The following is a 12,547-nucleotide window of genomic DNA, read 5'->3' as shown; positions in this document are numbered from 1 at the left end:
TTGGAGAAAGCCCTCGGCCCTCGGCCTTTCAAAAGAAAGATCATGTGCCATAAACCTCTGAAGAGGCAACAAAGAATGATTCCTGATGGCACCTAGGGCTTCCCACCACAATAACAAACAAATCTCAAGTATCATTTGTGGAAGGAGAGAGGGAGGTGGGAAGGTTCATTAGCATAAGGCAACCAATAAAGTGGATACTGCAGTAACTGCATTGTGATTAAACTATTCTATCCTTCACAAATTGCCTAAAACCTATGTAACGTTAAATAAGGAATCAATAAATTGCACAGCAGAAAGAGAAAGGCACTGTAATACATTTATACCAACACAATATATGAGCAAAAGACTATTTACAGCTCCCTTGTGGCTACATTGTACTTGAGCTCTGCTCTAGCTTCACTTATGAGAAACCTTTTGTAACACACATTCATTATCTGTGGAGCATTGCATTTTCCACCCATTATTAATTTATTCATCATTAATTAGCAAAGGAGCAGTCCCTGACTCTTTCAGCAAGATCAATTAGCGAACGTGGATTGGACATTTTTAGCGGGCACTTATACTGTGTACAGCTGACTGAGAACACTGAGTGAGACCAAGACAATGTTATTATTGGCTGGAAGAAGCAGCTTAATGCCACAGGCTTACTTGTTGCTGGGAATGGTTAGAGGACAAGCACAAGGATGGCAGTCCTCTGGAGATCCTGGGACGTTCCCATAGAATCCGACTGCACACCTCTCACAATGATCGCCAGCGGTGTTGTGCCTGCAGTTCTGTGAGGAAGGAGGGAGAAAGAAAGCAGACCATATTTTGTTCCCAGCCCAAGGGAGTCAGACATTCTTAGATACAAGGGATCTTTTTCACTGAATGAGCTCTTCACTACTGTCTCTGATGCAGTTCTCACTGGAGCTGCCTTCTTTGAGACTCTCCAAAAGACATGCTGTGTGTGTTACATATGGGTTTACGTGGAGGAGGAATGGAAGCCTGCAACTAGCCACATGTATTCCTGCAGTTTCTCATCCTGTTCATCTATCTTTCCCTTTCTTTCTCTGCTACAGCCGTCAAAGTAGGAGAAACAACTAACACTCCATCTTAATGTGTCACCAGTGCAGGGGATGTTATTGTCTATCAGAATAGCACGTTGTTTAGTGTGAAACAAACAATAAGTTGCGTATTGGGCTCACAGGGGTAATGGGGCAATCACCTCTGGAGTGCCTCCAAGTGGCGAAGTGCAGTATCACAGTCCTTTTCTCACCCTTGGTGCCTCCTGCGTGCTGCTGGCTGACCTTGATGGGTCTTCAGTGGTTTGGCCCTGTGGCCCAGTCACAAAATTCAAATGAACCTCTTCTGTTCAGGCTCCCAAATAAGGCCTGTCCCCTGCTTGGGGTTTATGCCCCTTTACCTGTGGCTGCCAAGGAAAGCCGGGCCTCTCCACTACTCTGGATTCCAACCCAGGAACCCTATAAACAGCAGACACATACTTCTTACTCTAGACCATTGCTGCTATTTCCCTAGGCACTTCCGACCCAGCCCCTTTTATCTCCATTCCCCAGGTTCTCTTGTATCTCCAGGCTAAAGAGGAGTACCCTTCTTCAACAGGTTTCTTGCTTCAACCTGCCGGAGTTTGGGGGAGAAAAAAATTACACTACGTGACTGGAATCCCTTACTCAAGAAGGTCATTCTGGGAAAACTCTGAAGATAGGTTCATTTTTTGGTCTGGCAACCTTGACAGTGTCCCATCTTTAAAGCAAGAGATTAAAATATGACCTCCAGATTTTCAATTTTGGCACACAGCAGATTAATTTTAGAAGAACATAGTGCACTAGGTTAGGAACAGCCTACGATTTATACCTGACATATAGATGTTTCAGGGTCACACATATTACTATGTCCATGGCATTGACATGCGGCACAGGTGCCTAGGGTTGGGCCAGGTCTCCTGCCAGATGATCTAGAAGGCAGTCTATAAAATCCTGGAGAACATGCCTACAAGAAGGAAAACAGATCATCACATAATAGATGGAAACTGGGAGTACGGCAAGCTCATCTTCACCACCAGCAGCTTTTACAAGTTGCCAGGCCCCCAGCTATGTTAAAAATAACATACAGTACTTTACAAATAGCGGAACCAACAAAAATTGGAAACATTATTGCAAAATCCCTGGAACGCTGCCTTGGCACCAGCCTTTTCATAGTACAGCTACAGAGACCTTTCATTCACATGCAAAATACCCAGTCTTTCTCACTGTGCATCAAGCATCTTTCCCTTCATATCTTGAGAAAGAGGGTTTATTTTCAAAATAAAATGGTTGCACGGGCTACAGGGAGCAAGCAGGAGGGTTCTGTTTCCCTTGTCCTTGGTGGGTTTTTCAGAGTTGACAAGCTAATATCTGCTTGATGGATAACAAGCAAATGTCCAATGACACTCAGCAAAAACATTCTTCATGTATTATTTATATATGTATAATTTAAATACTATAGAAGTAAAGAATTAAAAATAATAAAAGCTCTAATAAAATTTATTCTTGATCTGGTTTTTTCCACTTGGTAATAAAATTCTGAGAACCCACCAAAGATGGTTAGGAAAGCTGACATGTGCAAAATCAAACCCTTCATCTTCATTTCAAACTTATTATGTAAGTATATCAATGTGGATCTCCAAAAGCATACAGCTATGACCATACAAAAAAACCTAACCAAAGCAGGATTGTTTTGGAGAGTCATCCCATTAGGAGAAAGTGTACCTAGATAAGAGAAACTCTACAACCTCAACCCCCACAAACCCACCCCAGGGATCTTCTACATGCCTCTCAAGATAAACAAGGGAACTGGTGCACACCCTTATATCATGCAACAGCACAGTTATTGAAGGAATACTCGGTCTCACAGAAACAATCCTCAAACCAATCACCACCAAAAGGGCCAGTTTCCTCCAGGACACAACCAACTTCCTCCAGGAACTCTGCAACATTAACAACTTCCCTCAGAACGCCATCGTTGCCACCATGGATGTCACTTTCCTGAACACCAACATCCCTCACCATGATCATAGAATCATAGAATATCAGGGTAGGAAAGGACCTCAGGAGGTCATCTAGTCCAACCCCCTGCTCAAAGCAGGACCAATCCCCAACTAAATCATCCCAGCCAGGGCTTTGTCAAGTCTGATCTTAAAAATATCTAAGGAAGGAGATTCCATCACCTCCCTAGGTAACGCATTCCAGTGTTTCACCATCCTCCTAGTGAAAAAGTTTTTCCTAATATCCAACCTAAACCTCTCCCACTGCAACTTGAGACCATTACTCCTTGTTCTGTCATCAGCTACCACTGAGAACCGTCCATCCTCTTTAGAACCCCCTTTCAGGTAGTTGAAAGCAGCTATCAAATCCCCCCTCATTCTTCTCTTCCGCAGACTAAACAATCCCAGTTCCCTCAGCCTCTCCTCATAACTCATGTGTTCCAGTCCCCTAATCATTTTTGTTGCCCTCTGCTGGACGTTTTCCAGTTTTTCCACATCCTTCTTGTAGTGTGGGGCCCAAACCTGGACACATACTCCAGATGAGGCCTCACCAATGTCGAATAGAGGGGAACGATCACGTCCCTCGATCTGCTGGCAATGCCCCTACGTATACATCCCAAAATGCCATTGGCCTTCTTGGAAACAAGGGCACACTGTTGACTCATATCCAGCTTCTTGTCCACTGTAACCCTAGGTCCTTTTCTGCAGAACTGCTCCCGAGCCTTTCGGTCCCTAGTCTGTAGCGGTGCATGGGATTCTTCGGTTCTAAGTGCAGGACTCTGCACTTGTCCTTGTTGAACCTGATCAGATTTCTTTTGGCCCAATCCTCTAATTTTTCTAGGTCCCTCTGTATCCTATCCCTACCCTCCAGTGTATCTACCTCTCCTCCCAGTTTAGTGTCATCTGCAAACTTGCTGAGGGTGCAATCCACACCATCCTCCAGATCATTTATGAAGATATTGAACAAAACTGGCCCGAGGACTCACCCTTGGGGCACTGCACTTGATACTGGCTGCCAACTAGACATGGAGCCATTGATCACTACCCGTTGAGCCCGACAATCTAGCCAACTTTCTATCTACCTTATATGATGGCATTGCTGCCTGCCTCAAATATCTACAACAATGGAAAAAGCTCAGAAATCCATTCCAAACACATTGCCAAACTCATCCATTTCATCCTCACCCAAAACAACTTTACATTTAACAACAACACTTTGTCCAAACCATGGGAACAACCATGGATTCCAGGATCACTTGTCAGTATACCAATCTCTCCTTGGGCCACCTTGAGGAAGAATTTCTGGACAAATGCAGCACACATCCATCAATGATATTTTCATCCTCTGGACAGACAACCCAAACTCCCTCATAGATTTTCACCACAAGTTCAACAACCACCTCCCATCCATCAAACTCTCTTTAGAACACCTCCACACCAGTATCAAGTTCCTGGACACCTCAATCAGCTTTAACAATGGAATATTACAGACCACTATATGCAAGAAACCCACAGATCACCACATCTACCTACACAGATCCAGTAACTACACTAGACATTCTAAGAAATCTGTTACCTACAGCCAGGCACTGAGATACCACATAATATGCTCTGAAGAGGAAGTTCAGGATACATACCTAAACACACTTAAAACAGCCTTCATCAAACAAGGACACACCACCAGAGAAGTAGATCTCATCATAGAATAAGCCATCCAAATATCTCAAAAGAACCTGTACAGAAAACAAACCCCACTGACTGCACACTCCTAGTTATCACGTGTCACCCCACAATAGAACCTATATGGGGTATCTGTTATGCTAGCAGACCCAGCTGCCAGCTCATGCCAAGGCCTCTAAGTCTCACTGAAGACTGACAAATGCATGGCTGGAAACCAGTCTGGCTCACCTGTGTGTTAGTGTTATTAAAATAGGTATTAGACTTATAGAGCTATATTTGGTGTTTGGACTTTATGAAATGCTTGTGAGTTGCTGGATGAATTAATCTCACTTATAATATCTGTATCCCATGTTATAAGGTAATATTTAAGTGTTTGCTTTGTAACAATAAAAATGTTTGCTATGAAGCTGGAAGACCCCCCGACCCAGTCAGAGGAAAAGCATTACTAAGTATGAAATACTTGTTTACCACACAAGGTGCAGTCTCCTGTCCAACAAAAGAAGACCTATAGACACCAGATGAACGATTGTGGAACATCAGTGGACAGAAGACTTTGTTGACTGCTCCCCTCACACCCATGAAGAGCGGATGTGCACAAACCCTCATCTCATCACAGTTTGAATTCTGGGGGAAGGGAATAAAAATCCCTGACCCAAAGATCCTGTATCATTATGCTGCTTGGAATTTGGAGATGGCAATATTTTATGCATAAGCAAGGGATCCCCAACATGCTTGGATATCAGTCCTCATCCTCAAAGAAAACCCGCACAACACTTTCAAAAGACGAGCCTGGGAGCTTAAACTCATAACTTTGCTAGACACTAAGAATCATGGACTGAATAGACTGAATTTATGGCTTATTACAACAATCTATACCCAATAACAACCCCCCCCGCCTCTTCCACCTCTTCCCTTTCCTCCCTATGACTAGTGGGGGGTGTAAGTAAACCGACCACTTCACCTTGATAGGTCCCTTGAAACATGGGTTAACTACATATGCTAAACAAACTATTTAGCAGTGACACTATGAGGCCATGTCTACACTACAGTCCTATATCGGTATAACTATGTCACTCAGGGGTGTGAAAAATCCACACTCCTGAGCAACGTAGTTATACCACCTTAACTCCCCTGTCCCGGTGTAAACAGCGCTGTGTCAACAGAAGAAGCTCCCCTGATGGCATAGTAGCATCTTCACTAAAGTGCACGTGAAGACAAGCCCTGAGTAAGTTTCCCAGACTGGAAGAAGAGGTCTGTGAAAGCTTGAAAGCTTCTCTCACTCCAACAGAAATTGGTCTAATAAAAGATATTACCTCACCCACTTTGTCTCTCTAACATCCTGGGACCGACATAGCTACAACATCACTGCATACTGAATATTGTTGTGATAATTGGTGTAAGGGACCATCTATCACAAAGGCAGACTTGCCAAGTGGTAAGATAGACCAGAATCCCCAAGGGGCTCTCTGCGACTCCATGTTAAAACTGTTCGAGTACTTGAGGAGCTCACACTTGATACTTGGTTTGTATCTAACTATAGAACACACAACCAGTTTGGTTTCTGGCAGTGTGCCCTGAGGTTGGCATCTATGTTTGTGAACCACTCTAGACAGTATCACAGTATCAACAATTACAACCCATCCTTGAGGGATCACATCCTGAAATAAATCTTTCCTGAACCCCTACTTTTGGTCTTCAAACAACGCCCCCCCCCACATCCAACTTTGCCAAGCACATCAGAAGAAGAAAGCTCCCACAGACTAGGACAAACCAACTCAAAGTGAGACCAGACGCTGCCAGAACAACAGATGCAAAACCTGCAAACATATTTCCAGTGTTACAATGATCAATACCTTCCATGACACACCTTTCAAGATTCATGGGTCCTACGCATGCCTAATGCAACATGTGGTGTACCTCATCCAGTGCATCAAATGCCCTAACAACATCTATGTGGGTGAAACCAGACAATCACTATGCTCTCAAATGAACTCACACAGAAAAATAATAAAAGATAAAAACACCCTATCAGCTGTAAATGCTTTCTACAAAAAACAAAAACAAACAAAAAACCAAAACCCAACTCCATATTTAACCTGTTAGTCCTCATCCTCAAAGGAAAACTGCACAAAACCTTAAAAGGACAAGCCTGGGAATTTAAATTCATAACTCTGCTGAACACTAAAAACCATGGACTTAACTGAGACATTAATGTTACAGCCCATTACAACAATTTGTAATGCACCCTGCTGCCTAAGAACCCTCCATTGACCTATGACTGCAGAAATGTTAATTGCCCCCTTTATTTGAAGTGGTCTACAACCCCTCATGCTTAACAATCTGTCCCATCTTATATTTAGCTTGTACACTCTGGTAACTATCTCCAGGCCGGAAGAAGAGCTCTGTGAAGCTTGAAGCTTGAAGCTTGCCCCTTCCACCAACATAAGTTAGTTCAATAAAAGACATTACCTCACCTACCTTGTTCCTCATAGATAAGGCATTCAGTTTTATAGTATCATGTACAATGGAGCAGGTCTCCAAATCCTATTAAGGGTGTCTTAATGAGGTCATGTCCTACTCTTGATGAGGATTTAAGCTTTTCTGAAGGGGTGGGAGTTCTCCCTCCATTACATGGCAGTAAAATCGATGCAAAGTAAAACAGAAGGGAAATTGAAGTAAAGGCTTTTCACTATCAAAAGTGGGATATTTGAGTGGAGTGTTAATTGACATGTGCTTGACTATGCTCGTACAAAAGCCTGTAGCAGTATGTTAAGTTTATAAGCATTGGTGACCCATTCAAGAATCTAAGTAAGAGAGAAAGTAGAAACACAATTATTTTCTTTAGAGTCAGAAGTAAGTAATCTCAACTCACTTTTATTTTGGTTTAGAATATGTTAAAATCAGTGAAGCACAGAAACAGTCTATCTACCTTTACCATGGCGTGTGAGGAATTCTAATTTAGAGGAATAATCTCAAATGGAAGTAATTTTGCTCCTTACTATAGATTCTTAGTTTTCCCCCTCAAAAATGTCCTTGTCCAAAACAAACTGGTACAGTGGGACCCTTTACAAGTGCTAAGAGCCCTTAGGATTAGGGTATATGCAATTTTGGTAAGTCCTCACCTAAGTGGAAACTAAATCATTTGCCTAAATATGCTATTGACATTCTTCTCATCTGTATTGATTTGAAAATTATGAAATGATCCAGAATATGGTTATAATATGAAGTAAATTATGAGGATGTTGAATGCATTTTCCACAACTATTTTTGAAAGATACAAGCAGTGCTTATCAGGAAAGGTCTTTTTTATCCTTATATTTTGGGCATGCACTTGAATACAAATTTTGGACACCAATGTCACCTCTGAAACATCTGAGGCAAAAATACTACATGCATAGCTCTTACAACTGCAATTTTGGGATATTGATTAAACCAAGCCGTAGAAATGATTCCAGATGATATGACAAGCTTTACTACCTATTACACTGTGCTAGAAAGCAACTGGGTATCAGATTTTTCTCTTTTCCTATTGGAATACGGGGGCTTAATCCTTTATAGAATATTAAAATTAAATATATATATATATATTGTGAGAGCATTCAGATTGCACAATTAAGCAGGAAATGGCAACATTGTAACTTCAACCTTGCCTCTCCCTCCCAGAAAGTGTGCATAATGATACAGTTCTAATTACATTACCACATATAAGAGCTGGGTGAACACTGGATTTTTTGGTTTGTTTGCAATTGGAAAAATTGAAAACAAGTTTTGGTTTGATTCACAAAATTTTCAGAGAATTGAAAAGTTGAAAGAATTTTGAGTCAGGTTGAAGTGAAAAGGTTTCATTTTGACCTGATTCAAAAATTTTTGTTTTGATTTTGGGCATTATGACAAAAGCCCAATTTCCAAAACTCAAAATACTTCATGAAATGGAACTTCCATCACCTACACAGCTCTGCTTTTGGGTGTTTGACTTTGAAACATTAATAGTGTTCTTTTAATGAAGTTTTTTGGGGTGTAATAATAAATAACTTGTGTGGTGAAAAATTTCAAAGAGATCACTATTTGTTTGTGGACAACTCATGATCTGAAAATTACGTGAAATTCACCAAATAACCACTGTGCATATTTTTTCGTCTATAGTTTGTTCATGACTCATAGTGAATATTTAATATTTAAAATTTAAGCTGTTTTTATTGAACTCAGAGGCTACCTGTTGTTTCTATTCCCTAACTGCATGAATGCATCACTTAGATTAATTTTTTCAATATGAATTTGCACAGGTATAAATTCAAAATTCACTACAGGGAAAGGTTTTGTAATATCCACTTACAAATCTTGGTTCTGGGGGAACATTCCTGCTTGTAAATGCACTTGATAGAATATTTGTTCAATACAAGCAAAAGGGATGTGAATGCAGTTAAAAGGAATTTTTCTTATTTTTCTTATATAGGCTCCTATTACCCCCCAGCCCCTGTCCCGATTTTTCACATTTGTTGTCTGGTCACCCTAGTTTTAAAACATTCAAAATTCACTGACAATTTTTGGCTGCATCCACCCAGCTGCAGTGATAAATAAGAATGTGTGATACTCTGTCAGTTCATGTCTGTTTTGCCAAGTACCTAACTTCAAATTCACTGCAGAGAATTAGCCAAGAATATAGCAAGCCAGTGGCAGTATTTGAACATTTTAAGAAATAGCCATGAAGTGATATTTGTAGGCTAACCTCCAGAAGATAGTGATAGCACAACAACTAAGGTATTGCTAATACAGAAGAATCTCAGAGTTACAAAAACCTTGGGAATGGAGGTTGTACGTAACTCTGAAAAGTTCCATAACTCTGAACAAGATGTGGGTTTGGGGGCTGCAGCCACAGGGCGAGGGTGTGTGTGTGTGTGTGTGTGTGTGAGGGCTCTGGATGGGTGGTGGGGGGGATCGGAGCTTCTGACCCTCGAGGTGCCAGGGGTAAGGGCGCTGAGGGCTTCTGCATTGCGGGAGCACCAGGGCTCAGGGCTTCACACCTGGGGGGAGCGCTGGGGCTCAGGGCTTCAGTCCTGCAGCTCCATTCCTGACTTCTGCCCTGCAGGAGGCACTGAGGCTCGGGGCTCCCCACAGCTCCGCTCCCAGTTTCAGCTGGGGGGGATGGGGGGGGAGGAGTAGGGCTTGGAGCTTTAGCTATGGGGGACCCACTGGTACTGAAACTGGCACTCCCTTCATAGAATCACAGACAATTAGGGTTGGAAGAGACCTCAGGAGGTCATCTAGTCCAACCCCCTGCTCCAAGCGGGGACCAACACCAACTAAATTATCCCAATCAGGGCTTTGTCAAGCCGGGCCTTAAAAACCTCTAAGGATGGAGATTCCACCACCTCCCTAGGTAACCCATTCTACTGTTTCACCACCCTCCCAGGGCCGGCCCACAACATTTTGGCACCTGAGGCGGGGAGCTCAAATGATGCCCCATGTCCCCTCGCTTGGGCCAAAACTTTGAAAGGTCTCAATTCTGCCTTCTTCCTGTTCTACTCCTCTCATGGTACTGCTCTGCTACCTACCCCAATAAAGGAGAACTAACAACTTAAAATGCCTTGTTCAAAAATTTTAAGTAACACTTAACTTTCAAAGGTTTGAACAGCAAATGTAACTTTTCTTGTCTGCATAGTAAACACTGGCATTTTTATCTGTATGAATAATCAATGTGGTGCTTTCTGTGCCTTCTTGGTTGCAAAGATTTGAACTGCTTCCTGCTGAAGGTCCACAGTCTGGGCCAGCTCATGCTCTATTGAGATGGCTGCAAGGCCGACCAGCCTCTCCTGTGTCATTGTGGAGCGTAGATGTGGTTTTATTAACTTCAGCTTGGAGAAGCTGTGTTCTCCACTGGCAACTGTTACAGGAAGGGTTAGAAGTATGCGCAGAGCAACAAAAGCATTTGGAAAGAGGGTGGTCTTTATTTGTGCACATATATTCCAGAACAGCCTTTGGAGTTGATCCTGCTGAAATGTATCTTGAAAGGGCTTTCAGTTCATCACCTAAATCACGCACATCAATATCGCGCATGTCATCATGTGTCAACACTGTCTCTAGTGACCTGCATTGCTGGTGTAGGTCTTCCTCAGGTAGAGTGAGGAGTTTTGGAATATCATACAACATCCCAAATATACTGCTGTGTTTCTTGAGCTTCATGAAACGTTCTTCAACTGACTGTATTGCACAATCTAGCACCTGGTTAAAGAATTGAACTTTGAATTGTTGTTTGGGGTCTCTAATGGGATTATCCTGTGCCTCGTAATCAAAATGTCTTCTTCTTCGGGGACTCTTGTATTCTTGAATGGGTGGGAAAATAGCTTCAGTGTGAAGTTCCTCTGGCAACTTCTGTGCACTCTTCAGAATGTTTTGAAATCCCTCATCTGACTGGTAAGACTGTAGGTATGACTTTGCTTTGTCCAGTTGTTCCATTGCTCCAGATATATCAAAGTCAACGCCTTGGAGTCTCTTGCTTACAATATTTATTTCAAACAGTATGTCATGCCACAACACTAAGCCACACAGCAATTTGAAGTTATGTATGTTTCTGGTGATTCCATTTCCCTCTGCCACTGTTCTCCCATGAACAGTTCCTGTCATAGCATTATCCTCCATAATGGCAACTATGGCATCATCTATCTTCCCAATTTGGTGTTTGATAGGCTTTATCACCTCCTCTTGACTTTCCCATCGTGTGGCACTCAGTGGTTTTAGTGTCAGAGAGGATGTTCCCAGATGGTGCTTCAAAATCTGCCATCAATGAGTTGATGCAGAGAAAAATACATAGATGCTTTGAATTACATTTAAAATTTCAGCAGCCTCACTAGAAGCTGATGCTGAATCACTGACCATCAAGTTCAATGAATGAGAACTGCATGGGACAAAAAAAGCTTGAGGGTTTAACTCTCGGATCCATGTCTGCACTCCTCTGCTCTTTCCTCTCATGTTGGCACCATTATCGTACCCCTGACCTCTCATGTCACCTATCACAATTCCCGTATCTTCCAGCATTTTAAGAAGCACATTTGTCATACCAGCTCCTGTAGTATCATCAAAATCAATAAATTCTATAAAATGTTCTCTGACAGTCACCGTTGAAGGGACATTTTCTCTAGGTTCAGTTGTTGTTACAAAACGCACCATTAAAGCCATTTGTTCCATATGGCTGATGTCAGGTGTGCAGTCCAGAATAACAGAGTAATATCTTGCTGACTTCAGATCTGCCACAATTTTCTGTTTGACTTTTGTTGCCAGTAACTGTATAATCTCATTTTGAATTGTTTTTCCAAGGTAGCGGTGTGTGTACATTTCTTGGGTGGTGACTCTTCTTAGATGCTCCTGGAGTACAGAATCAAACTCAGCCATCAGCTCCACAATTTTAAGGAAGTTTCCATAGTTTGGCACATACAGCTGATCTGAAGTGCCACACAGTGCTAGGTTTTGGGTAGCAAGCATTCTCACAATGGCAATGAGCCTTTTCAGAACATTTTGCCAGTAAAGAGACTCTGATGCAATCTTCTCTTGATGCTGATCATCTATGAGGCCTTTAACCTTAGTCTTATCTCAAGCTCTTTCCACCTATGGAATGCTCTCTGGTGATTTGCTGCCTTCTCACAGCATGCCAGATTTCTAGCCAGATTTTTCCAGTCCTTTGTTCTTGTAGAACCCAATGTGGCTGGAACATTAGACTGGAAGAGTTCGCAACAAAAACAGTATGCAGCTTTCTGGGGTTTTGAGTACATAAGCCATGGCCTCTCCACTTTGTCACGATTGGGGATTTCATGTCGGTAATGTGTTGGATGGAAACTTCTATTTTCATTGTCTTTG

The 12,547-nt window shown here is 42.2% G+C and overlaps 1 protein-coding gene across 3 annotated transcripts in view; it reads right to left on the bottom strand.

Annotated features, from left to right (window-relative positions):
- The window catches only part of LAMA2 (laminin subunit alpha 2), a 455,577-nt gene that overhangs the window by 117,463 nt on the left and 325,567 nt on the right, over positions 1-12,547 (bottom strand). For all 3 annotated transcript variants that reach the window (XM_073337269.1, XM_073337270.1, XM_073337271.1), the window contains exons 29-30: positions 1,852-1,986; positions 649-773 (exon numbers count right to left, since the gene is read on the bottom strand). In XM_073337269.1, coding sequence (XP_073193370.1) covers positions 649-773; positions 1,852-1,986 — 260 coding nt within the window. The remainder of the gene's footprint in view (positions 1-648; positions 774-1,851; positions 1,987-12,547) is intronic.

This window comes from Lepidochelys kempii, chromosome 3 (assembly GCF_965140265.1).
Source record: "Lepidochelys kempii isolate rLepKem1 chromosome 3, rLepKem1.hap2, whole genome shotgun sequence".
NCBI lineage: Eukaryota > Metazoa > Chordata > Testudines > Cheloniidae > Lepidochelys > Lepidochelys kempii.
The sequence above is the reverse complement of the archived record's forward strand: the minus strand, read 5'-3'. Positions and strand labels throughout refer to the sequence as shown.